The sequence below is a fragment of the Carcharhinus amblyrhynchos genome, chromosome 23, assembly GCF_965287045.1.
Source record: "Carcharhinus amblyrhynchos chromosome 23, sCarAmb.v2.hapA, whole genome shotgun sequence".
NCBI lineage: Eukaryota > Metazoa > Chordata > Chondrichthyes > Carcharhiniformes > Carcharhinidae > Carcharhinus > Carcharhinus amblyrhynchos.
Genome location: NC_137346.1, coordinates 12,852,885 through 12,878,343, shown reverse-complemented (window position 1 = coordinate 12,878,343; position 25,459 = coordinate 12,852,885). Strand labels below are relative to the sequence as shown.

Sequence of the window (25,459 nt, the reverse complement as noted above, 5' to 3'; positions counted from 1 at the left end):
AGGCTTGATGGGCTGAATGACCTCTTTGTCAGTGCAGGCTCGATGGGCTGAATGGTCTCTTTCTGCACTGTAGACGTTCTATGATAATGTTTGATAACAGTCAGCTACTCTGGAGCAGGGCAGTCAGGACAATTTTTTGTTCACTCATGGGATGTCAACATCATGGCAAGCCCAGCATTTACTGCTTGTCCCTAATTGCCCTCAAGAAGAGCCAGAACTGAGTTCCTTGTGGGGCGAAATATCAGACAGGAATACCAAGATGTGTGGAATAATTGGAAAGATGGTAGCACTAGACTAGGGAATAATGGAATAGGGTCAAAGTAAGGGGGAAAATGATGAAGTCTAAATCAGGATTGACGTGCATGTGTGTAAGTGCGCAGAGTGTGGTTAATGAGATTGGTGCGTTACAGACACAGATTGACACATGAAAATATGATGATGTGGCTATAATGTAGACCTGGCAGGACAGGGTATTAAATATTCCAGGATACAAAATGTTTGGGAAAGATAGGAAAGGAAGAAAATGGGGAGGAGGTGTAGTATTGATTAAGGAGAATGTTGCAATGCTGCACAGAGAAGACATCGCAGAGGGATCGAGGACGGAGTCTATTCCACTAGAGTGAAGAAACAAAGCGCAATTGCATTGCTTGGTGTAGTCTATAGACCACCAACCAGTGGAAAGGAGTGTAGAGCAACACAATGTGGAGGAAATTGCAGAGAGATGCAGAACTTTGGAGCAATTATACTAGCGGGCTTTCAAATGTGGACCGAGGCAGTGGCACAAAGGGCAGAGAGGGGCAATAATTCTTTGAGTGCATTGAGGAAAAGTTTGTACAAAAGTATTGTTCCAGTCCAACGAAAAGAAAAACACTACTGGACCTGCTTATGAACGAGGTGGTCCAAGTGAATGAAATATCAGTAGGATAACATTTAGAGGACATTAACGTTGGATCATAAGGTTTAGGTCAGTTATGGTAAAGGACAAAGAACAATCTAAAATAAGAACAATTTAACTGAGGAAAAACCAACTTCAGTGGGGTAAGAATGGATCTGGGCTGACTAAACTGGATTCAAAGGTTGACAGGAGAAATAGTAGCTAAATAATAGGCTACCTTTAAAGATGTGCACAGTTCAGGCATATCAACGTATATTTCCTTAAAGAGGAAAGGTAAGGTGATCAAAGCTAGGGCTCCCTAGATGACAAAAGAGATAAAGATGAAGAAGAGAATTGTGCTTATGGCAGAGGTCAGGTGGATAATACAATGGGGAACCAGGTTGAACATAGAAGGCTCAGAGGAAAAGTGGAAAAACAAATAAGCAAAGACTGAGGCTGGAATTTTCTCACCCATCCCTCTTCCCCAGTGATTTCCCATGGCAGAGGTAAATCGCCACTGGCTGCCGACAGGATTTTCCTGTCCTGCTGAAGTCATTGGTCATTCATGTTGCTCGCCGGCCAAGTCCACCAGCAAACCTGCCACCGGGGGTTGCCTTCAGCAGGACCAGAAGATTTCGCTAGTGGGAAGAGACAGTCAGCTAACATAAAGAGGAAACCCAAAATCTTCTATTGGCAATAAATAGTCAAAAGGTGGTAAAAGGAGAGTAGGGCTGATTAGGATTTGCGCATAGGAACAGAGGATATAGCTGAAGTATTAAGTTAATAGGGCGGAATGGTGGAACAGTGCTGCCTCAGCTCCAGGGACCTGGGTTCAATACGAGCCTTGGGTGACTGCGTGGGGTCTGCATATTCTCCCTGTATCTGCATGAGTTTCCTCTCATAGTCCAAAGATGCGCAGGTTAGGCGGATTGGCCAAGCTAAATTTCTCCTTAGTGTCCCCAGCTGTATAGATGGATTGGCCATGGTAAATGTGTGGGTTACAGGGATCGGGCAGGAGAGAGGGCCTGGGTGATATTCTTTCAGTGCAGTCTCTATGACCGGAATGGCCTCTTCTACACTGTAGTGAAATTGTGAAAATTTGCATGTGTCTTTACCAAGGAAGAAGATGCTGCCCTGGTCATGGCGAAAGAGAAGATATTTAATCCACTTATGTAGACTTAAAATTGATAAGGCACCAGGGCCAGATGAGATGCATCCAAGGATACTGAAGGAAGTGAGAGTGGAAATTATGGAGGCACTAGCCATAATCTTCCAACCTTCTGTCAACTCGAGGGTGGTGCCAGAGGACTGGGAGTATGGGAAATGTTAACCCCTTGTTCAAAAAGGTCGTAAAATCAGCCCAGCAACTATGTGCCGGTCGGTTTAACTTCCAAGGTGGGAAAACCTTTACTAAAACAAAAGTTCAGGACAAGTTTAAGAGCCAGATGGGCAAGTGCAGAGGAGACCTTTTAAGAGATAACAGAGAGAGTTCATGAAGGCAAATGCTTTTGACAGTGTGCATAGATTCCCAAAAAGTATTCGATACAGTGCCGCACCACAGACTTGAGCAAAGTTATAGCCCGTGCAAGAAGAATAACCTGAATGTGAAATTGCCTGAATGACAGGAAGCAGCAAACAATGGTTGATGGATTTGTTTCATGCTGGAGGAAGGTTTGTAGAGGAGTTCCCCTGGAGTCAATACTGGGACACTTGCTTTTCCTGGAATGTATGATGTACAGGGCACGATTGCAAAATGTTCAGATGAAATGTATCTTGGAAAAATTGTGAACTGTGAGGAGGGTATGTGTAGAACTTCAAAAGGATGCGAACAAGTTGGTGGAATGGGTGGACATGTGGGAGATAAAGATCAATGTGGAAAAAATGTGAAGTGATTCAGTTTGATAGGAAGAATGAGGAGAGACAGTATAAAATAAAAGCTACAACTCTAAAGGAGGTACAGTAAGTAAGAAGTCTCACAACAACACATGGAAGTCCAACAGGTTTATTTTGAATCACGAGCTTTCGGAGTGCTGCTCCTTCATCAAGTGAGTGGAATTGCTTACCTGATGAAGGTATAGCACTCCGAAAGCTCATGATTCCAAATAAACCTGTTGGAATCTGACCTGGTGTTGTGAGACTTCTTACCATATCGATTAGGAGCAGGTTACTTGATTCCTCAAGTCCGCTCTGCCATTCAATAGATGATGGCAGATCTGGGTGCTGCACTTTAGGACCGGAGTGAAGGCATTGGAGGGAGTGCAGAAAATAATCATGATAATGGTTCCAGGAATGAGGAACTTGAACGTTCCTGAACAAAATGGCAGACGTGAAATTCCGCAGGATTCCCATTTTGCCATCTTCATTTGTAATCCACTTGGAGTCTTCTAGAAGCTTGACAAACATTGAAAAAGAACAGGTGAAATCTGCAGTCCATTTTAAAAGTCCAACAGTATCCATTTTAAAAGAAAGTATAGTTTTTTTTTTAATTTCTATGTCCTCATGTCTGCTTGGGCATGAAAGGTGGAATAGGCTGAATGGATTAGAGATTACAGAGACCTTGTTACATGAAGATCGAAACTGGGAGCTAAATATTCAGGGGTATGTGACTTTTCTTAAGGACAGGCAGGAAGGAAAGGGTTGCTTTGCTGAAAGATTGAAGATGTTGGGACTATTTTCTAGGGTGAAGAGAAGGTTGAGGGGATTTAAATCAAGGTGCTCAAAATCATGAGTGGTTTAGACAGAGTGGATAGGGAACATATGAATTAGCCATGATGTGGAGATGCCAGCATTGGACTGGAGTGGGCACACTACCCACAACACCAGCTTAGAGTCTAACAGGTTTATTTGGAATCACGAGCTTTCGGAGTGCTGCTCCCTCATCAGGTGAGTGGAATCGCTCACCTGATGAAGGCATGAAAGGACTCAGATTGAGAGGACGCTGACTTTAAATAATTCAGGGACTCAGTGCAGACACGATGGACCAAATGGCCTCCTCTGCACAATAAACAATTCTGTCATTCTGTGAAGGTGGTGGTAAGCAATGCAGTTTCTTCTTAACTTTGTTCTGAAATGGCCGAACAAGCCACTCAGTTGAAGGGCAACTCAAGATGGGCAATGAATGCTGGCCCAGCCAGCGACACCCGTGTCCCAAGGATGAATTTTTAAAAATTAGGAAACATTTCTGCAGGCAGAGTATAGTTGAGGTTTGGAACTCTCTTCAACAAATGGCAATTGGCGTTCGATCAATTTAAAACTGAAATAAATGTTAAACTTCTAACAGCCATTTGGTGAAAGTGGAGACCAATGGGTGAATTTTCCCATCCCTCAGGCTCGAAGGGCTGGATGGCCTACTCCTGCTCCTATTTCTTATGTTCTTATGAATCGGAGTGGGCAAGGAGCAGACCGTGGAAAGGTTTGTTGCCCTCAGGCGGGATTTTCCGGTTTTAGGGCGAGGGTGGCCGGAAAATCCTGCCCCAGAAGTCAACTTTAGCTCAGTTTAAATTAAACCACAAAGTGCAACCTTCCAAGTGTTTAACTCCTCACCTCACTCACCACCCTTGGGTCAATAAGTGTCTCTTTATTTGTACTCAAGTAATCACCTGATTGTCCTTACCCTCAAATTATCTAATTAACAGGATTGGTAGATTTTTCTTAACGAGAGGTATTCAGCGCTATAGAGTAAAAATGGGTACATGTTGCTAGGTTGCAAATCAGCCATGATCTCATTGAATGCCAGATCACAGATGGTTTTCAGGTGTTACCTCCAAGTTGACCTCTGTCAGCGTGTTTGTATGTGTGTGTATACATTTTATCGTTGAAGTGAGTGAGTCAATTTAAAATAACCCAACAGCAAAACATTTTGCACTTGGAAGAAAAAGGTTAGTTTATTTCTACACCCTTGTTCTGAAGGCTACTGAAGAAAGGAACAATACCACGCACACACTCTCATTACAGATGAAAGTGACAACAATACTGATATAAAATGGAATCAAGTTCACTTTCCACTGCTCAATGCAGGCCTGACATTTTGAAGTTGAAATGTTGCTTGCTCTGAAGTGAAGCCTTCAGAGGAAGAACTCATAGGCTGTATTCAAGATAGTTTCCTAGAACAGGATGTTGTGGATCCAACCAGGGATCAGGCTATTTTGGATCTCATAATGTGTGATGAGGCAGGTTTAATAAACAATCTCAGAGTAAAAAATCCCCTAGGAAACAGTGACCATAACATGGTAGAATTTAGCATTCAGTTTGAGGATGTTGGCCTTTATTTCAAAGGGAATGGAGTATAAAAATAGTGAAGTCTTGCTAAAACTATACAAAGCAGAAGTTAGATCGCACCTGGAATATTGTGAACAGTTCTGGTCCCCGCATCTAAGGAAAGATATACTGCCGTTAGAAGTCCAGAGAAGGTTCACAAGGTTGATTCTGGGTATGAAGGGACTTTCATATGAAAGACATTGAGTAGTTGAGCTTGTACATGCTGGAGTTTAGGAAAATGAGAGGCACCCTTATTTAGACATATAGGGTTCTCTAAGGGCTTGACAGGGTAGATGCTGAGATGTCCTTTCCCTTTGTGGGGGAGTCTAGGACCAAGGGGTTGCCCGTAGATGAGAAGGAATTTCTTATGAGTCTAGTGAATCTATGAATTCTTTGTCTCAGAGGACTGTAGAGGCTGAGTCTTAAGTATGTTCAAGACTGAGAAAGACAGATTTTTAATGAGTAGATGTATCAAGGATGAAGGGGATAAGGTGGTAAGTGGAGCTGAGGATTGTCAGATCAGTCATGATCTCATTGAATGGCAGAGCAATCTCGCTGAGCTGAATGGCCTACTTCTGCTCCTATGTCTTATGACTTAGGCTTGAGGAGCTGAATGACCTATTCCTGTTCCTGTGTTCCATCTACTTTGTAATGCACCCTTTGTAATGCACCTTATTTGCAAAGCAGTTTGTAATACAGGACCTACTTGCCCAGACCCCAAATAGAACAGGATCTAGCTGGTTATTATTATCTTAATAATTTTTCCTTTTTTAAAAAAAACCTTACACCTAACAGCATGCCGTCAAGTGACTCGCTGCCTTATGAAATTAAAAGAGCTCAGGAGATAAACCACTTGTTTGGACCAAAAGACAGCGAGAATGCCTATGATCTTGCTATCGATCTTCACAACACTACCTCCAACATGGGAAACTGTCTGATCATGAAAACATCCAACGATGAATTTACCATCCAGATGATTCATTATATTAAGGTAGGTACCATTCCATTTGCCTCCACTATTACCTTCTGAACTTGCGTTTATGATTTATTCCTCTGTGCTGCAGATTTCTGCAGTCTTTCTCCATTTCCATAATATTCAGCTCCTTTATTCTTCGTACCAAAGTGCATAACTTTTCATTTTTCTATATGTTCCATCTGCCAGGTTTTTGCCCACTCACTTAATCTGAATATATCCCCCTGTCATCTCCTTGTCATCCTCACCACTTACCTTCCCACCTGTGGGCGACACAGTGGTTAGCATTGCCACCCAAGTTCAATTTCGGACTCGGGTCACTGTCTGTATGGAGTTTGCACATTCTCCCCGTGTCTGCATGAGTTTCCTCTGGGTGCTCCAGTTTCCCCCCCCACAGTCCAAAGATGTGTGGGATAGTTGATTAGCCATGCTAAATAGACCCTAGTGATAGGGGAACTAGCAGTGTAAGTGTGTGGGGTCAGGGGAATAGGGCCTGGGTGGGATTGTGGTTGGTACAGACACGATGGGTCAAATGGTCTCCTTCTGCATTGTCAGAATTCTATGATTCTATTTTTGTGTCATCCGCAAGCTTGACATTGTACTTATGCTCCCTCATCCAAGTCATTAATATATATTGTAAATAATTGTGGACCCAGCCCTGATCCCAGCGACACTTCACTAGCTACAGGTTGCTATCCTGAAAATGCCCCTCTTATCTCTGCTGTCTGTTTTCTATCAGTTAGCCAATCTCTATCCAGTGGGATAGCCCTGATTGTCCTATGTATACTTTCTTTAGGCCAATTAGAAATGCCTATTTCCACTTTATTTTTTAACACAAGCCATATTTACCTGAAGTCAAATTCCCTTAGCGTTTTAGCCTATTATTTGTGTGTGTTGTTAATTCTGTGTGTGTAATTTTGATGTGACACAGCTGTATAGTTAGGGTTACAGATTTAATGATCGCAGTCATTTCAGGATTAATAATGACAACATAGGAAGGGAAATTGGGATAGAATGGTGCAGATTAGTAATTCCAGAGTACATCTAAAATGTTCTGTCACCAGTGGGGGCTGGGACAAAAAAGTGAGGCAGTGCACAATAGGCTAGAGTCAGAGCACAGGAGCCATCCAGGATAGGGTTTCAGGGTTGGAGGATGTTGTAATGAAAGGATGGGTTTAACCTACTGTTAGGATACCAGGTCAGAAACTCCAAGGTATATTAGGAAACCAGACAAGACCCTGACAATTTGTTATTTTGACATTAATGTGAGGATGTAGGCCGCGATTCTCCCTAAAAAAAATTAGCACAGCTGGCTGGGAGAATCCCGTAGTGGTCAATTTGTGGGATTTGCGCAAGTGTTCGCGCCCCGCTCTCCCAGTGCCAGATTTCCAGTTGTCCGCTCAACATTGGAAATTGGCAGGGAGACACGAAAATAATTTCAATGATCATTTCCCTACAATTTAAATGAGATTTGCGGGCCCAGGGCTGAAGTCTCCAGGCCCACTAGCCTCTCTCTCCCACCCCGCCAGTGTTTCACTCCAGCAGGGATTACACTACCTCTCCACTTTCGGGAAACCAGCAGCCTGACCCCGCTGGAGTGAACTGGGGGTGGGGGCAATTGGGGGCCCCCAGAAGTTCAGGCAATGGGGGAGGTGTGGTGACCCGTGGGCATTGGCACCCTAGCAGTGCCAGACTGTGCCCCCTGGCACTGCCCAAGGGACAAAGTACCAATGCCTATGGGGCACCTTAGCACTGCCCATAGGCCTATTAGAGGCAGGGCCAGACCAGTTCAGACCAGTAGTCTTATTTTCCACGTTTTGCTGTTTTTTCCTTCCGGGAATTCTGTCCCTGAACCTTCCAGCTTCCAACATCTTGTCCTTTAAGTTGCTGCCTAAAACCGACTCTGCAAAAGGTTTTTGTCACCTGCCTTAGTATCTCCCCCTTTGGTTAAAAGTCAACATCTGTGAAACTGCTCATCGCAGTTGTAAATGCATTGTAAAATTCAAGTTGCTGTTATTGCACAGCCACACTGGCAAGGCTTAGCAATGATTTCTTCTTTCCCACTGAGTTGGGGGACAGCACCTAACATTAGGAACCTTAATACAGAGAAGAAAAAACTTCTAAAATAGGAACAAAATACTTTATTAAACCCAAAAAAACTGTCTTCTGCTGCATATTGTATATTTTCTCCACAAAGAACTAGTGCATGTTTAAAACACAAAGGGATTTGTTGAAATGATATTGATAACTTCTGTTACTTTTCCATTCCAGAATACTTTGACACATGATAATTGCCAAGTGCTGCTGCTTGAAAACCCTGCGGTCCAATACGGTGCAATACGAACTGTCGCAAAGCACTCTGTAGGTAAGCTTCAAACTTGGGAAGAATACTTCAGTAAGAAATATAATGGGTGGGATTTTCCGGATGCACTCATCCCAAGGCCAGAAAGTCCTGCCTGAGGCCAAGTGGACCTTTGCATGGCCCGTGTCCCACCCACTACAATTCCCGTGGTGGGGGGGAACAGGAAAATTCCACCCACTGATTACAGGTTGGGAAAGCAGTGTTTTACTTCAGGGCAGAACCTCAAACACTTTATTGGCCCTCAGTACAAACCCTTCCAAGTTGGCATAGACCAGTTGGGCCGATTGGCCTGTTTATGCATTGTAAATACTACATAACCGATGTTAAATGATTTTCTGGATGCTCGGGCTGTGCGCTAATAAGGTGACTCAGACTATTGGCTTCCAGGAGCCCTTCTGAGCAGGTTTATTGCTTTACTATATCATTTGGTACATGCAGAGAAAACATAAAGCAAAATCTCTGACCAGCTGTAATTGTCTAACACTGAAAGCTTTCCTGTACTGCTTACAACCATGTTGTCAAACAGAGAGACATAGGCGATGCAGGTACATAGTTCCGCGAAAGTGGCGTCACAGGTAGAGAGGGTGGTGAAGAAGGCATTCGGTACATTTGCCTTAATTGATCAGAGCATTGAGTGCACGAGTTGGGATGTTATGTTACAACTGTACAAGATATTGTTAGGCCACGTTTGAAGTTCTGTGCACAATTCTAGTCACCCTGCTATAGAAAGGACAGTATTAATCTGGAAAGGGTGCAAAAAAGATTGACAAGGATGTTACTGGGACTGGAAGATCTGAATTATAAGGAAAGGCTGGATAGACTGGGACTTTTGTCCCTGGAGCGTAGGAGGATGAGGAGTGACCTTGAAGGGATTTATAAAATTGTCAGGGGCATAGATAAGGTTAATAGCCAAAGTCTTTTCCCAAGGGCAGGGGAGTCCATAACTAGAGGGCAGAAGTTTAAGTCGTGATAGGAAAGATTTAAAAGGGAGCTGATAGGCTCTCTTTTCACATAGAAGGTGGTTTATATATGGAATGAGCTGCCAGAGGAGGTGGTAGAGAGGGATACGGTTACAACATTTAAGAGACATTTGGACAGGTACATGGATGGGAAAGGTTTAGAGCGAGACAGGCCAAATAGAACTGGTTAAATTTAGGAAACCTGGTCAGCATGGATGAGTGGGGCTGAAGGGCTTGTTTCCGTGCTGTAGATCTCCATGGCTTTGTGACTGTACAATATCCTGCCGGTGCAACCAGTCTCCTCTGTACTGCCCTGATGTAACATGTGTTTGTTTCTCTTCCTAGAGTCAGGCAGACTCATTCACACTCACATCACACATGCGCACACACATATCACACTCACACCACACTCACTCACTCCACACACACATCACACCTCGTGCGGCACACCCCACACTCCACGCATACATGCATACAATCTTACACATGTACATACACACAGACTTTGATTTATTCCCTATTTATTCCAAGGTTTCATTCCAATTCCAGTTTGCAGGAGCGAGTGAAGAGTGATTGATCCCCGGTTGGGGGAAGTCAGGCATCCAGCAGGAAATTTGCAGTAAAATCGTGCCGCGGCTGCATCTGTTTAAGGTCAAACTGTGTCTTCTGACACAAACCTTACAAGAGTTTAAACATGAGATGACTGGGGCAGCTAATTAGAGGAAGGATTGGGGAACTGACTTAATCCAGATGATTTTCATACGGCAAGTGATTTATTAGCGTGCACATCTGTGCTGATGTGCGGGAAGGAAAACAACAGCAGCAACATCTGTCTGAAAGGTGGCGTGCAGCTGATACTGAGACTTCCCCAACAATTACAACAGACAGGAATACTCTTATTGGATAAGAAACATGTTGGCACTGGGTCAGATGAGTTAGGCTGCACTGTAAAGATCTGGTGTAATGACTGGTGCTTTCTATAATATGTAATTACTGTCAGCTAGTGTGTTCACCCAGGTTTCTCTGCATACACATGGTGAAAGTTACTGAAGAAATTTGTTATGCGAGAGAATTTCTGTGCTCTTTTCACCTATTCCTAGTGCGTCCATCAATACTGTGCAGTATCCAAAGCTGATCATTTGTTCTCTCACCTCTGGTGAAGCAGAAATACAGTGAATTGAAAATGTTTCTGGTACAATACCATTGATTAGGGTGGCACAGTGGTTAGCACTGCTGCCTCACAGCACCAGGGACCCGGGTTCGACTCCTAACTCAGGTCACTGTCCGTGCGAGTCTGTACGTTCTCCCCGTGTCTGCACTGGTTTCCTCTGGGTGCTCCTGTTTCCTCTCACAGTCGGGAAGGTGTGCTGGTTAGGTGCATTGGCCATGCTAAATTCCCCCTCAGTGTACCCAAACAGGCACCACAGTGTGGCGATTAGGGGATTTTCACAGTAACTTCATTGCAGTGTTAATGTAAGTCTACTTGTGACACTAATAAATAAACTTTAACTCTAAATATGCTGTCAAATGGACTGTTGGACTTGGAGACTGATTATTCCCTCCATTCGTGCCAGACTAAATGAATTTTCTATCCAATGAGTCACTAATATGTTACCCTAGAAAATTCAGTGGACCACGCAAAGAAAGGTCCATTGATCTTGGGCAGGACTTTCCAGCCTGGGGGTAAGCGCAGCTGGAAAATCCCCCCCCCCCCCCCCCCCCCACTATATTGATCTTTGCTAAAACTCTCTACTGTTATATTTTAAGTGGAAATTATGGCAGAATTTTTCTTTATTCATTCTTGGGACATGGCCGTGGCTGCCTGGCCAGCATTTATTGCCCATCCCTAGTTGCTCTTGGAGAGCAGTTGAGAGGCAACCACATTGCTGTGGATCTGGAGTCACATATAGGCCAGACAAGGTAAAGATGGCAGATTTCCTTCCCTCAAGGACATTAGTGAACCAGATGGATTTTTCCAACAATGGTTTCATAGTCGTTAGTAGATTTTTAATTCCAGCTATTTTTTATTAAGTTCAAATTCCATCATCTACCATGGCGGATTCTGCAAGTTTTTAACACTTTGACCCTTTCTCAGGAGTAATTATGATCCCCAAATAATAATTGCCACCTTTTTGATAGCAATTTCACATTTTGTCAAGTAACTGAGTGAAAGTTTCTTTCATTAAGTTGCACTCTCACAACAAATGTAACATGTGTCCTGTGTAATTCACCGTTTTTCATAAAATCTCAGGTGCCAAAAAAGGGAGTGCAACTTAAAAAAAAAAGGCAGAAGGAATCCAAAAGAACAAGGAAGAGCTTGCATTTATATAGCACTAGTCACAACCTCAGGGGAGGCAATGGCCTAGTGGTATTATTGCTAGACTACTAATCCAGAAACTCAATTAATCCAGAAACTCAATTAATCTGGGGACCTAGATTCAAATCCTGCCACAGCAGATGGTGGAATTTGAATTCAATTTTTTTAAAAAATCTGGAATTAAGAATCTACTGATGACCATGAAACCATTGTCAATTGTTGTAAAAAAAAAACCCATCTGGTTCACTAATGTCCTTTTAGGGAAGGAAATCTGCCATCCATCCTTGGCCTGGCCTACATGTGAGTCCAGACCCACGGCAATGTCATTGACTCTCAACTGCCCTCCAACGGCAACTAGGGATGGGCAATAAATGTTGGCCAGCCAACGATGCCTGTTTCCCACAAATAAATAAAATGGAACTCTCCTGAAAGCGGTGGAGGTTGCGTCATTGCAAATACTCGAGCGTGCGTTCAAAAGATTTTTGATAGTCAAGGAATTTGAGGATTATATGTGGAGCAAACAGGAAAGTGCAGCTGAGACTACAACCAGAATGGCTGTGATCTAATCGAATGGCAGAACAGGCTCATAAAGGGCTGAAAGGCCTACTGCGGAGCTGCCATGTCCTCTATTCCAGGATTGTCCTGGGGTCTTGACACTGTTATGGTCCCCCCAGGGAAAAAGGTATTGGAGCACTTACAAGGAAAAACTTTGCACTTCCTCCTACAACCTGGAGTGAGATTCTCTGGAGTCCCCTCAGCATTTTTCACAGCGGGAGGCGGCGTGTCGTTCACTGGCATTGGGACCCTCTGTCAATGGGAACTTCCACTGAAGCCACCCCACACCATCAGGAAACCCATGGCAGAGGGTGCATTGCCGACGGGACCAGAGAATCCCCGCCGGCATGAACGGCTGGACTATTCTAATCTCAGTTAATCCTCTGGGGTCAGGGTCATTTAGCTTGTGTGGTAAGCTCACAAGCTCCAGGGGTTTTGCACTGCAGCTGGGGTAGCCATGGGATGTGGTGTAGCATTGGCTGATGGTGCTGATTGATTTAGTACTGGACAATGTGGCCTAATGCCAGAACTGCTAACGCACAAATGAAGGGAGACAATGTTTGTCCACCATTTATCCCACCGTTTGCTTTTGATCGCCAGATATGGACAGGAACATTTAGGGTCGGATTTTCTGGCTACACTCTCCCCAAAAATCCCGCCTGAAGTCAACAAATGGCCTGTGTCCCGCCCCCTATGATTCCCATGGTGGGCAGGATGAGAAAATTCCCCCCTTTTAATGCCCGGTGTCACTTCCCACAGAAAATCCTGGCAGTGCAAGCAGGGGTTGGGCTACATGTTACATTTCCCACTTCCATTTTCCCAGAAGCCATTGCAAAACCCTGCCTTTAATTCCTGCCTTTGATAATGTTACATATCTCAAAATGTGTCTGGCATCTACTCACCATCGCTTAATCTACTTTGTTTTGTTACTCCCACAGGTCTTGAAATTGGTCCTCAACCCCAAGGGGTGGCAAGAGCGAATATTTTAGAAAGCATGCGGAAGCTCGTTAACAGTGCCCTGGATTTTGCACATTTCTACAATGAAGGTGGGCCTTGCTAAACATGTGCGTAGCTCGAGCACCCATCATATTTTTGTTGTTTGTTTGTTGCCCTCTTTTAAAATCTAATTACTCAGGACGCATAAATCTCTCACTCTTTGCTCCAGTGATCATATATGGGCAGCACAGTCGTTAACACTGCTGCCTTACAGTGCCAGGGATCTGGGTTCAATTCCAGCCTTGGAGTGACTGTCTGTGCGGGGTTTCCCATGTCTGCATGGGTTTCCTCCAGGTGCTCCAGTTTCCTCGCACAGTCCAAAGATGTGTGGGTTAGGTTGATTGACCATGCTAAATTGCCCCTTAGTGTTGGGGGATTACAGCATAAGAACTAGGAGCAGGAGTAGGGCATCAGGCCCCTCAAGCCTGCTCCGTCATTCAATAGAGTCATAGCTGATCTTTTTGTTGACTCAGCTCCACTTACTTGCCCATTCCACCATAACTCTTAATTCCTTTACTGTTCAAAAATCTATCTATCTTTGCCTTAAAAACATTCAATGAGGTAGCTTCAACTGCTTCACCGGGCAGGGAATTCCACAGATTCACAACCCTTTGTGTGAAGAAGTTCTCCTCAGCTCAGTCCTAAATTTATTTTGAGGTCTTGCCCCCAGTTCTAATTTCAACCACCAGTGGAAACAACTTTCCTGCTTCTACCTTATCTATTCCCTTCATAATCTTATATGTTTCTGTCAGAGCTCCCCTCATTCTTCTGAATTCCAATGAGTATAACCCCATTCTACTTAGTCTCTCCTCATAAGCCAACCCTCTCAACTCCGGAATTAACCTAGTTACTCTCCTCTGTACCCCCTCCAGTGCCAGTATCATCTTCTCAAGTAAGGAGAGCAAAACTGTACACATTACTCCAGGTGTGGCCTCACCAGCACCTAAACCAGCTGCAACAGAAGCTCGCTGCTTTTCAACTCCATCTCTCTGGCAATGAAGGACAAAATTCCATTTGCCTTCTTAATTACCTGCCGCACTTGCAAACCAACCAAATTAGCGGGGTAAATGCGTGGAGTTATGGGAATAGAATCTGGATGGGATTGTGGTCAGTGCAGTCTCTTTGGACCGAATGACCTCCTTTTGCACTGTCAGGATTCTATGTGTTCTATTACTTAAGCCTGGAACAGCTGGCTTTGATAAAAGTTGGCTCTTTGCTCTCTGCAGAACTGTCTTTGTCCTTCAAAAGAGATGCAGCCCGATTATGATTGTGCTGCAAATATTTGTTTGAGAAGAACACAAGGACACCAAGGTTCATGGGATTGGGAGTGATATATTTGTATGGATGGAGGACTGGTTAAAGGACACAGAGAATAACCACATCGTTTTCAGGTTTGGCAGATTGTTATTAGTGCAGTTCCCCAAAGATCAGTGCTTTTTACAATCTATATCAATGTCTTAAATGAAGCGGATGAGTTTTTATCGTTTACTTCTCAGAGTCACAAGTGGACTTGCATTAACACTACAATGGAGTTACTGTGAAAATCCCCTAGTCGTCACACTTTGGCGCCCATTCATGTACGCTGAAGGAGAACTTATCATGGCCAATGCACCTAACCAGCACATCTTTCGGACTGTAGGAGGAAACTGGAGCACCCAGAGGAAACCCATGCAGACACGAGGAGAACATGCAACTCTGCACAGGCAGTGACCCAAGCTGGGAATCGAACCCAGCTCCTTGGTGCTGTGAAACAGCAGTGTTAACCACTGTGCCACCGTGCTGCCCGATCACTATGTCCAAGTTTACTGATGAAAAAATGCTGGGTAGAAAAATAAACTGCGAGGAGGACGCAAAGAGCTTGTAAAGGGATATAGATCACCAAACTGAAGATAGGAATGGAGTATAATGTAGGAAAATGTGAGGTTAAACACTTGCATTGGAAAAATTGAAAAACAGAATATTTCTGTTTTAAGAATTTTTTTAATAGTGAAAAACTATTAAATGGTGGTGTTCAGGGGAATCTGGGTGACCTTGTACACAGAAAATTAGCATACGGGTATGGCAAGCAGGCAAATATGTATGATGAGTTTGATTGTAAGAGGGTTAAAGTACAAGAGTGAGGAAGTCTTGCTGCATTTGTACAAGACTGTGAACACTATCAGGTTGGAATTCTCCCATCCCACCCGCCACTGAAATTTTAGCGGGCGGATTGCGGAGAACGTGAAATGCCATTGATGGTCAGGCGGGAATTTCCTGCTTTTAGACCAGCGCAGCTGGAGAATTCCGCCTTTGACCTCCAAATCAAAGGTAGTGTATACTTTCTTTAGAGAGGCTGCAATGAAGATGCTCTTGAATGATTCTGAGCACTTAATGACTTGGAAGATTCAGCAGCTCACCCAGATATTTATTTACTTCTAGGCAAGGAATTTCCTCCATGTACCCTCGATGTTTACAGAGCCTTTGAGAAAGTTGACTACCCCAGGGATTCAGAAGGACAGATTATTGCTGTCGTTCATCCTCAGCTTCAGGTAAGTGCTGTCTTTTGGATATAGCGAGTGTTGTTTGTCTGCATCCTGCTTCTCGCCTTCCCCGCGTGAAGGCTGGTGTTTGGTTCTATGGCTTTCCAGTTACCCCTCTGATTCTTTGCTTAAATGACCATTTTTCATTTGTGGAGCTCAGATGTCAACAAGTTATTTTATTCTTGGGGCTATCACTATTGGACAAAATCCTGTCCTGACCCAACATTTGACACAGCAGGCACATCCAATGGAAGTTGCCCACAAAGTAATACAGAGCAGGAACCGTATCCGGTATTTCTCACACCATGTTAGCCCCATTGACATTGTGGCTGTGATTAGCAAACTCAGCACAGAGCAGAGGTGTTTCCTAATCCCTATGATTCAGCTATTTGCTGCAACAATTCTCTCCACTTTAAGGGGAGTTAGATTGTTGTGACGTGGGGTGCTTGGAGGTGCTGTTCGTTTGGCAATTATTCGAGAAGTGCAGAAATGTCTCTCTGATGGAGAAGGATCACTATTCCATAATCAAGACTGAAGGACATTACTGGGAAAAGCAAACAGACCTAAACTCCGCAACTAAATTTGCTGTGCCTGACTTGGCAGCGCCTACAAACACAAAATTCGCAAATCAGATCTAAAACAGAAAATGCTAGAAAATCTTAGCAGGGCAGTACGGTGGCACAGTGGTTAGCACTGCTGCCTCACAGCGCCAGGGACCCTGGCTTGGGTCATTGTCTGTGTGGAGTTTGCACGTTCTCCCCATATCTCCCCGGGTTTCCTCCGGGTATGTCAGTTTCCTCCCACAGTCCAAAAATGTGCGAGTTAGGTAGATTCACCATGCTAAAATTGCCCCTTTAGTGTCTGGGGGACTAGCTAGGGTAAATGCATGGGGTTATGGGGATAGGGCCGTTGTGGGATTGTGGTCAATGCAGACTGGATGGGCCAAATGGCCTCATTCTGCACTGTAGGATTTTATGATCAATGATCGAGGTCTGACAGCATCTGTAGAGAGGAGAAAGAGCTAATGTTTCGAGTCAGGATTACCCTTTGGAACAGCTTGACAAAGTGTCATCAGAGCTCCGACAAAGGGTCATCCAGACGCGAAACGCTGGTTCTATTCGCTCTCCACAGAAGCTGTCAGACCTGCTGAGTTTCTCCAGCATTTCCTGTTTCTGTTTCAGATTCTAGCACCTGCAACATTTTCCCACAAATCAGATTGTCAGGCAAGGTGTAATCAAGAGTTTCCCGAATATTGAAGTTTTCCATTACCCTTTTGTCTTGCAGGATAATGATTGGAAACAATTGAAGCCAGGCGACCCCTCATTCCTGACCTTGGATGGGAAGACCATCCCTTACAATGGAAGCATTGCTGCGTATCCAGTGTTTGTGAATGAAGCGGCCTATTATGAGAAGGAGTCAGCCTTTCTGTTAACTCAGAAAGAAACTCTGAAGGCAAACAGTATGAAGGTTTCCAAAACTTAAGTGTAAAGGATTTTCCCAGGATATCTTAACTGCCGTTTATCAGACCAAAGACTAATTCCACCAACACTATGCATTATGAGAGAATAAGTGTTGCTGCTTTTTAATGATTTTTCTCTTTTTTTTTGGAAAAAAAAGGTAAACGTTACTCGTGAACCCAGTCTATTTTGAACAGGTGCTGTCCCATTCGAAGTGCTGCCTGCTGACAGGAGGCATGGACTGCCAGGCAAGACATGTCTTTCTTTCCCCAAACCCTGTGAAAAGGGAGCTCCCAGCTGCAGTGAGAAGTTCTATCTGTCCACTCAGCTGAGAATGTGAAAAGGGGCTTGATCTTTCAGCAGTTTCTCCTGCCTGTCCTGGGCACAGACAAAAAAAACTCAAGGCAATTGACGTGAGAATGAGGTGCTGGCTGAAATGTCGCACCCAGTCAAAGTATTATTTTGGATCAAATTGGAATTAAGTTTCCCTGAGCACTGTGAAAATGTGAAGTGCAGATTAATTTACAATGATAACCACAAAGTGACCTTAAACTTAAGTTTACAGTCGAGGGTTGACCTGATTTCCAATGCAGCAATGTGATGAGTTAAGCAGTTACATGTATGCAAGATACTTTTTTAACACCACTTTAATTAATGGTTAGAAATCTTTGATATTACCGTTTGGTCATTTTGCTGGGATTCATCAAGAGGTTGATGCCTTCAAAGTCTAAAACATGCATAGTGGCACACTAAGAAATGCACAACTTCATGATGCTATTCAGACATTGTCCTGTGCGATATTAAGTGGTAAAACTAATGGTAAGCCTCAGGGATATGTTCTGGTTCCATTCCTTTTCATTTGGTGCACACAGAGCCGATAGCTAGTCAGCAGGTGAAATTTATATCACCTTCAAATCTTGGACAAGTAACAAAAGGATAAAGCTTTTTAATCACCCATTCTGTGCACCTGCCCTCCGAAAGAAGAGGTGGAAACGAATATAATGTTTCGCTGCCCCACGGACACCTCAGGTAAAGCTATATAAAAACAGCAGGAGGAGGTCATTTGGCCCTTTGAGCCTGCTGCCCCATCCATCACAATCATGGCTGAGCGTCCAACTCAACAGCCTAATCCTGCTTCCTCCCCATGACCTTTGATCCCATTCACCCCAAATGCTATATCCAGCTGCTTCTTGAATACATTTAATGTCTTGGCATCAACTCTTTTTGGGTGAAAAATGTCTCCTCATCTCCGTCCTAAACAGTTCTCATTGAATCCTCAGACTGTGACCCCTGGCTCTGGACTCCCCCACTGACAGGAACATCCTCCCTGCATCCATCCTGTTTAGTCCTGTTAGAATTTTCTCTGAGATTCCCCCTCATTCATCTTAACTCCAGTGAAAACAATCCTAACCTAGTCAATCTCTCCTTGTATTATGAGTCCCGCCATCCCCGGAATCAGTCTGGTAAATCTTTGCTGCACTCCCTCAAGATCAAGAGCATCCTTCCTCGGAAAAGGAGACCAAATCTGCACGCAATACTCAAGGTGTGGCCTGACTAGGACAAATAAGGAGCTCTTTATTGACTCTCACTATGCAGAGCTGGATGTCTATTGCAGAAGGTCAGGGGACATGGAGTTGGAGGTAGGGTGTTAGCGTGGATAGAGGATTGGTTGTCAAATAGGAGGCAGAGAGTGGGGGTCAATGGGTGCTATTCGGATTGGCGGTTGGTGACTAGTGGGGTGCCCCAGGGGTCGGTGCTGGGGCCTCAGCTATTTACCATTTATATAGATGATCTGGAGGAGGGAACCGAGTGCAGGGTGTCGAAATTTGCTGATGACACCAAGATTGGGGGAAAGGCAAATTGTGCGGAGGGTGTGGAGAGTCTGCAGAAGGATCTAGATAGGCTGGGCGAATGGGCCAGGAAATGGCAAATGGAATTTAATGTTGGCAAGTGTGAGGTGGTCCACTTTGGTAGGAAGAATGGTAGGAAGGACTATTACTTACGTGGCGAAAAACTGCAGCAGGCGACGGTGCAGAGGGACCTCGGGGTCCTTGTGCATGAGTCGCAAAAACCCAGCTTGCAGGTGCAGCAGGTGGTCAGGAAGGCGAATGGGATGCTGGCCTTCATAGCGAGGGGGATTGAATATAAAAGTAGGGAGGTCTTGCTGCAGCTGTATAGGGCATTGGTGAGGCCGCAGCTGGAGTACTGTGTGCAGTTTTGGGCGCCGCACCTGCGCAAGGATATTTTGGCCCTGGAGGGAGTGCAGAGGAGGTTTACTAGGCTGATACCGGAGTTGAGGGGGTTGAGCTATGAGGAGAGGCTGAATAAACTAGGCTTGTACTCGTTAGAGTTTGGAAGAATGAGGGGAGATCTCATTGAGACGTATAAGATGATGAATGGGATGGATAGGATAGAGGTGGAGAGACTCTTCCCGCTCAAAAAAGACAGTAGGACTAGGGGGCACAGCCTCAAGATAAAGGGGAGGCGGTTTAGAACGGAGTTGAGGAGGAACTTCTTCACTCAAAGGGTGGTGAATCTCTGGAATTCTCTGCCCGTTGAAGTGGTGGAGGCTGCCTCGCTAAATATTTTTAAGAAGCGGGTTGATGGGTTCTTGATAAAAGAGGGGATTAAGGGTTATGGGGAGAGGGCGGGAAAGTGGAACTGAGCCACGACAGATCAGCCATGATCTTATTGAATGGCGGGGCAGGCTCGAAGGGCTAGATGGCCTACTCCTGCTCCTATTTCTTATGTGTTCAGCATTGAATATGGGAATTTTGCATGCAGTATAACTCATTATTAACTGATTATTACTGAACACAGAAAAACCTATTGCGAGGAAGTACAAGGCCAAACTGAAAATGGAAATGCTATTTCTCGTTCTCTTCCAGACCTCCATGGAGATGGGAACAGCACCTAGTAACCAGAAAACAAATGGATATTTTTAAATACCTGAGACAGTGCGAAGGCCAAAGATCTTTGTAAAACATAAAAGACTTACTTGCCCTAAAGATAGCAAAAGGAAATTGATAGCACATGCTTTTGATCTTTGGGAGAGTTGGGCTATATCTGTCTCACATGCCACATTGTACTGCATGTATCCACAAAAAAATCTATGGAGATTGTTTCATCCCTTGTTCTAAAAGATGCATTTGAATTCACCGCTGTGAATCTTGCCCTTGACGGAGCATGAATTGGCAGCAACCATATGGTTTTTGAGGTGAGAATTTGGGACGGTGGCACAGTGGTTAGCACTGCTGCCTCACAACGCCAGGGACCCAGGTTCAATTCTGGCCTCGAGTCACTGTGTGGAGTCTGCACATTCTCCCCGTAACTGCATGGGTTTCTTCCAGATGCTCTGGTTTCCTCCCATAGCCCAATGGGTTAGGTTGATTGGCCATGCTACATTGACCGTGGTGTCAGGGGGACTAGCAAGGTAAATACGTGGGCTTATAGGGGTAGGGCCAAGGTGGGATTGTTGTCAGTGCAGGCTCGATGGACAGAATGGCCTCCTTCTGCACTTTAGGGATCCAATGATTCTACAATTGCACTTGAAATGTGATCAACCTCTTTTTAAACTTAATTTGAGGAATTGCAGGTAACTGTGTCTTAATCAGCAAGCAACAGGATTATCTACCTTCCTTCCACTGAGTGTAGTGAAATTGATGGTTTAAATAATATTTGCAAAACAATTCTTTACTCCTTATTAGATTCCCACCGCTACACCTTCTAGTTTAATGAGGAGGCAGAAACAGGTGGAAGCTGTGAACAAGCAAGGTCTGGTGTCCATGCTCAGCCTTGTTTGAAGGTTGGTTTGGCCTTTCATCCTTTGGGATACAGTGTCACTGTAATGAGCTGCATTTAGCTAAGCTGTAAGCTATTAGGATTTGGGCACTGAGTTGGAAATGAGTGTTGAAGATCAAAGTAATACTCAAGTTCAAAATGTAGCCAGAGAAGGAGGTTCCCAATTACTGCAGCCGTTTGACAATTTATTCCCGAACTCCCAAATTCAAATTGCAATCGTGAAATTTACCCCAAATATTTTCCTTTATGCGACTGAAATATTTTTTTTAAAGTTACCTTTTGGAGACATGATGTGTTTTCTTTCCACCTTGTGGCAGGAATTTTACCGACACGCCTGCTCCGATTCCGGGCATGGGCAAAGCTCTGAGAATGTCATTCTCCATTGGCCTCGGGCGGGATCGTACAACCCTCAGGCAGATGTGCCGGTAAAATTCTGCCCTGTATTTATAGAGCCAAGTATTTACTTCAAAACTAATAGATTGGACAAATTCTTCAAAAGTAATAATGTCAGAAAATCCCAGAGTAAATGGATATTTTCTTTATGAATAGCTGAAGTTTTTGTTTCAACTAATCTCACACCAAAGATTAACATTGGACACTTTATTAACTGAGAGGTCTCACGTGACTATGAGCGGTATCTTCTAACGGACTCATGATCCCAGCGAGAACATGTTCCTAAACATGGTGCCAATTTGACTATTTCAGGCTCCACAAATGTCTATGAATCTAATATATTTACATTTTGAATGTACCCTTTATTAATTACGTGTTCTTAGAAGATCAACAGTTGTTATCGGAGTACCCATGACTAACTATGCAAATCGTAGCCAATCAGGGAACCTTCCTAGGTAAACATAACAGCCATTTTTAAAAATGGTTTGCCAGTCTCATGCAGGACATTAACTAGCACCTCATGGATTGTGTAGACTGGAACTTTGTCTTTTACTTTTACTTTGAACGTTTTTGGAGTTAATTTTAATGATACTGAAATATATTTAGATATAATTTTAAAAAATGAAGTGTGAATAAAAGAAAAATCTTTAATCATGTTATTTGTCTTGCTTTCTATTTTGTTTTAGCCCATGAAGTATTTTAGTTTAAATGTATTGAGCGCCAATGACTGGATGGCCTACTCCTGCTCCTATTTCTTATGTTCTTATGTTCTTATCAGAACTAGTTAAAGCATCTCCTGAGCCTAGCATTGCAAAATAATTGACTTAATGTCAATCACTGAATTTTGGTTCATCAGAAATTCCAGTGTGAATTCAACTGTTTCCACATGTGGTGGCACAGTGGTTAGCACTGCTGCCTCACAGCGCCAGGGACCCGGGTTCAATTCCGGCCTTAGGTGACTGTATGGAGTTTACACATTCTCCCCCAGGTCTGTGTCTGTTTCCTCCGGGTGCTCCAGTCTCCTCCCACACTCCAAAGATGTGCGAGTTAGGTTGATTGGTTATGCTAAATTGCCCCTTAAGGTCGGGGGGGGTGCTAGCAGGGTAAATACATGGGGTTAAGGGGATAGCATGGGATTGTTGTCAGTGCATGCTCAGTGGACCGAATGGTCTCTTTCTGCTTTTTTGGGGATTCTATGCTTCTAAGTTCTTGTACAGCCATGGAGTGCATGTGCCTTCTGTTCCTGCTGCCAATGTGAAGGACAAAGGAAAGCACAGGAATAGGCCCTTCGGCCCTTCATGGCTGCGCCAATCATGATGCCTGCCTCAACTAGAACTGAAATATGATGACACCTGCCAATTTTATTCCAACACACTCACATCATCAAACAACCTGTGCCAAGTCTGTAATGTCACACAAAGGAAACTTAGCAAATGGTTACATTGGAAAACATGTTGCATGGACAGCCCATTGAAACTGGTATTACTAAAGTCCTCAAAGGTTGGCAGTCGTGTGTTTCCCAGCTAGGAGATGGTGCGATACCGTAAGAAGACCTAGTCCCAGAGAAAATGGGCTGGACTCTCAGTTTCCACCACTACAGCATGGGGAGGTGAATGGGAGCTAAAATCAGCCCTACTGACCAGAACAGCAGTTCCACAGCTTCATCCCAAATCCACTTTTAGTAAGGATGGCAGATCAGGCTCACGAAGAGCCATTAGGGCAATTAGACGAGGCTGAACGGCTGTCTCCCAGTGACAGGGTAGGGAGCCAGAACTAGAGACAGGCCTAGACACTGTCTGTGCCCCCTGGGTGCAAGAGCAGGCAACCTGCCAAAGGGTTCCTGCATTCACCACCCTACTCCCAACAGGGGTGATCTGGCGACAAATCCCATGCTTCAAATTTGATTTTGATTGGAGTGAACAGCAGCTCCACCTTGAAGCAATTTTTTCTCTTTCTTGGCCGGCCATAGCTGCAGAGCAAGGAGGCTTCTGATTAGCCCTCCAGATTCGAGAACTGCTCTTTGTCCTCAATTGTTTGGTCAACCCGAATCCAGAGTAACCTTTGAAAATCATGTTGAGTAACTGGTTCACTCCAGGGAGTGGGTTTAGCACCCATAACATTCCCAATCTCTGTGTTTGCAGCACCCTGACCTCTGTCCCCCCATCATTCACCACCCCCTCACCCACCCCTCCCCGTACGCGCGCACACACACACACACACACACACACACTCATACACAAGTGTATATTCTGTGTTGCAAAGTTGGGTAGAGTAATTGCAGTTTGGGAGGTAGGAAGTTAAAAGATGGTGCTTCTTCGGTACTTAGACAGAGCCCAAACTGAAACATTAGTATCAAAAGGCCCAGCAGCAGTATTGCCAAGCAGCAGTGTTACCAAGACAACAGGCTTTTGAATTTAGCCAATCAATTTGAATCAGGCACTTAGATACCAAAAACCTATTAAATTTAAGTCTGATGGTTTTGACAACTTATGACCAATCCTATTGTGGGAAATATTGATATGTCATCACCAGCATAAAAGAAGGGGCTGGTGGGACAAAAAGAAAAGAGCAACTGCCACCTGCCAGTGCTAACAGCTCTCAACTCTCTCTAGGGAGAGAGTATCACTGGCTCTCATAGCTTCATCTATGTCTTAGAAAAAGCACCATCTGGAAAGCAAAGTTCCAGACAGAAGAATCAACACAGAAAGCCCAGAATCATCCAGAAGACACAAAACCTGGTCGTAATTTAGACAGTGACTAAATTCTACTTTTGTTTATAAGTGGGAATTGTATTTATTTGAACAATACACCATTAGAATCTTGTTTTATTCAGGAATAGTTTATAGAAGGATTTATTTGGTTTGTTAATAGTTTAGTCAATTTGTTCATCGTTAGTTAGATAAATAAAGTTGTTATGTGTTGATTTTAGTGAATGTCAGAGATTTATTTTGCATTTAACCACTAGAAATTGCTAAAGAACAAACCACACACTGAGCACACACTTTTTACAGATTATAGGATGAGGTGCTCCTCTTTGGGTGTTTCAATGTTAGTTCTCAGAGGGGGCAGGGATCAACCTCCACTTTATAACACTTACCCGATAGTACTGTTGTTACGTTGACACTCTGAGCCAATTGTACACAGCAATCTAATGCAAGTAATCAAATCCCGCCATGGCAGATGGTGAAATTTTAATTCAATGAATATCTGGAATTAAAAGTCTACTGATGACCATGAAACCATTGTTGATTGTCATAAAAACCCATCTGATTCACTAATGCCCTTTAGGGAAAGCAATCTGCCACCCTTACCTGGTCTGGCCTATATGTGACTCCAGAGCCACAGACTCTCAACTCAAGCAACTAGGGAAGGCCAGCCAGTGACATCCATATTTCACGAATGAACAAAGCATAAAACCCACAGTTTTAAGATCCAGGTGAAGAGGGAGATAAAGGATAGTAAATCATTTTCATCCTAGTGACACACGAGGAATTTTCTTCAACTTTAAATGGCATTTGTCCCAGCCCCAACCCTATACACACAGAGTACTGTCTCCCAGGTGTTTCATTCTCTTCTTCCATCAGAATGGTTGAATCTCGCAGACTGCACCATCCGTGGTGTGCCTCCCTAGCCTGTGTTCCCCTGGAGAAATTTTCCCCGTGGACTCTACAGGGAAGCACGAGTTCGTTCTCCGGAGAAGTTTGAACAAAAATGTCCATAAGAACCGTAAGAAACTCAAAATCTCCACTCGAGATTAGAAGATGCAGCCTTAAGAATTTACAGAAGAAAAACTTGTCGATGGGGGCACTGATTTCCATGACGGAAGATAAAAACAATTCGGATTGAAGGGTAATTGTTATTGAGTGTGGGTTATGTTAATCTTTGTTTGCCGTTCAGCTTTACGCTATTACTAATTAGTAGTAGGCATGTGGGCAGATCTACAAACAAGTGTGCAGTAGCATCGCCTGACCTGCAGAGGGTGTTCCCTCCACTACA

General features: G+C 44.0%; 1 protein-coding gene across 1 annotated transcript in view; it reads left to right on the top strand.

The window, feature by feature from the left end:
• aspa (aspartoacylase) overlaps nt 1-18,871 on the top strand; it is a 31,098-nt gene extending 12,227 nt beyond the window's left edge. The window contains exons 2-6 of the mRNA XM_080210554.1: nt 5,927-6,122; nt 8,376-8,469; nt 13,236-13,343; nt 15,712-15,821; nt 17,097-18,871. Coding sequence (XP_080066680.1) covers nt 5,927-6,122; nt 8,376-8,469; nt 13,236-13,343; nt 15,712-15,821; nt 17,097-17,294 — 706 coding nt within the window. The 3' untranslated portion in view covers nt 17,295-18,871. The remainder of the gene's footprint in view (nt 1-5,926; nt 6,123-8,375; nt 8,470-13,235; nt 13,344-15,711; nt 15,822-17,096) is intronic.
• The last annotated feature ends 6,588 nt before the right edge of the window (nt 18,872-25,459 follow it).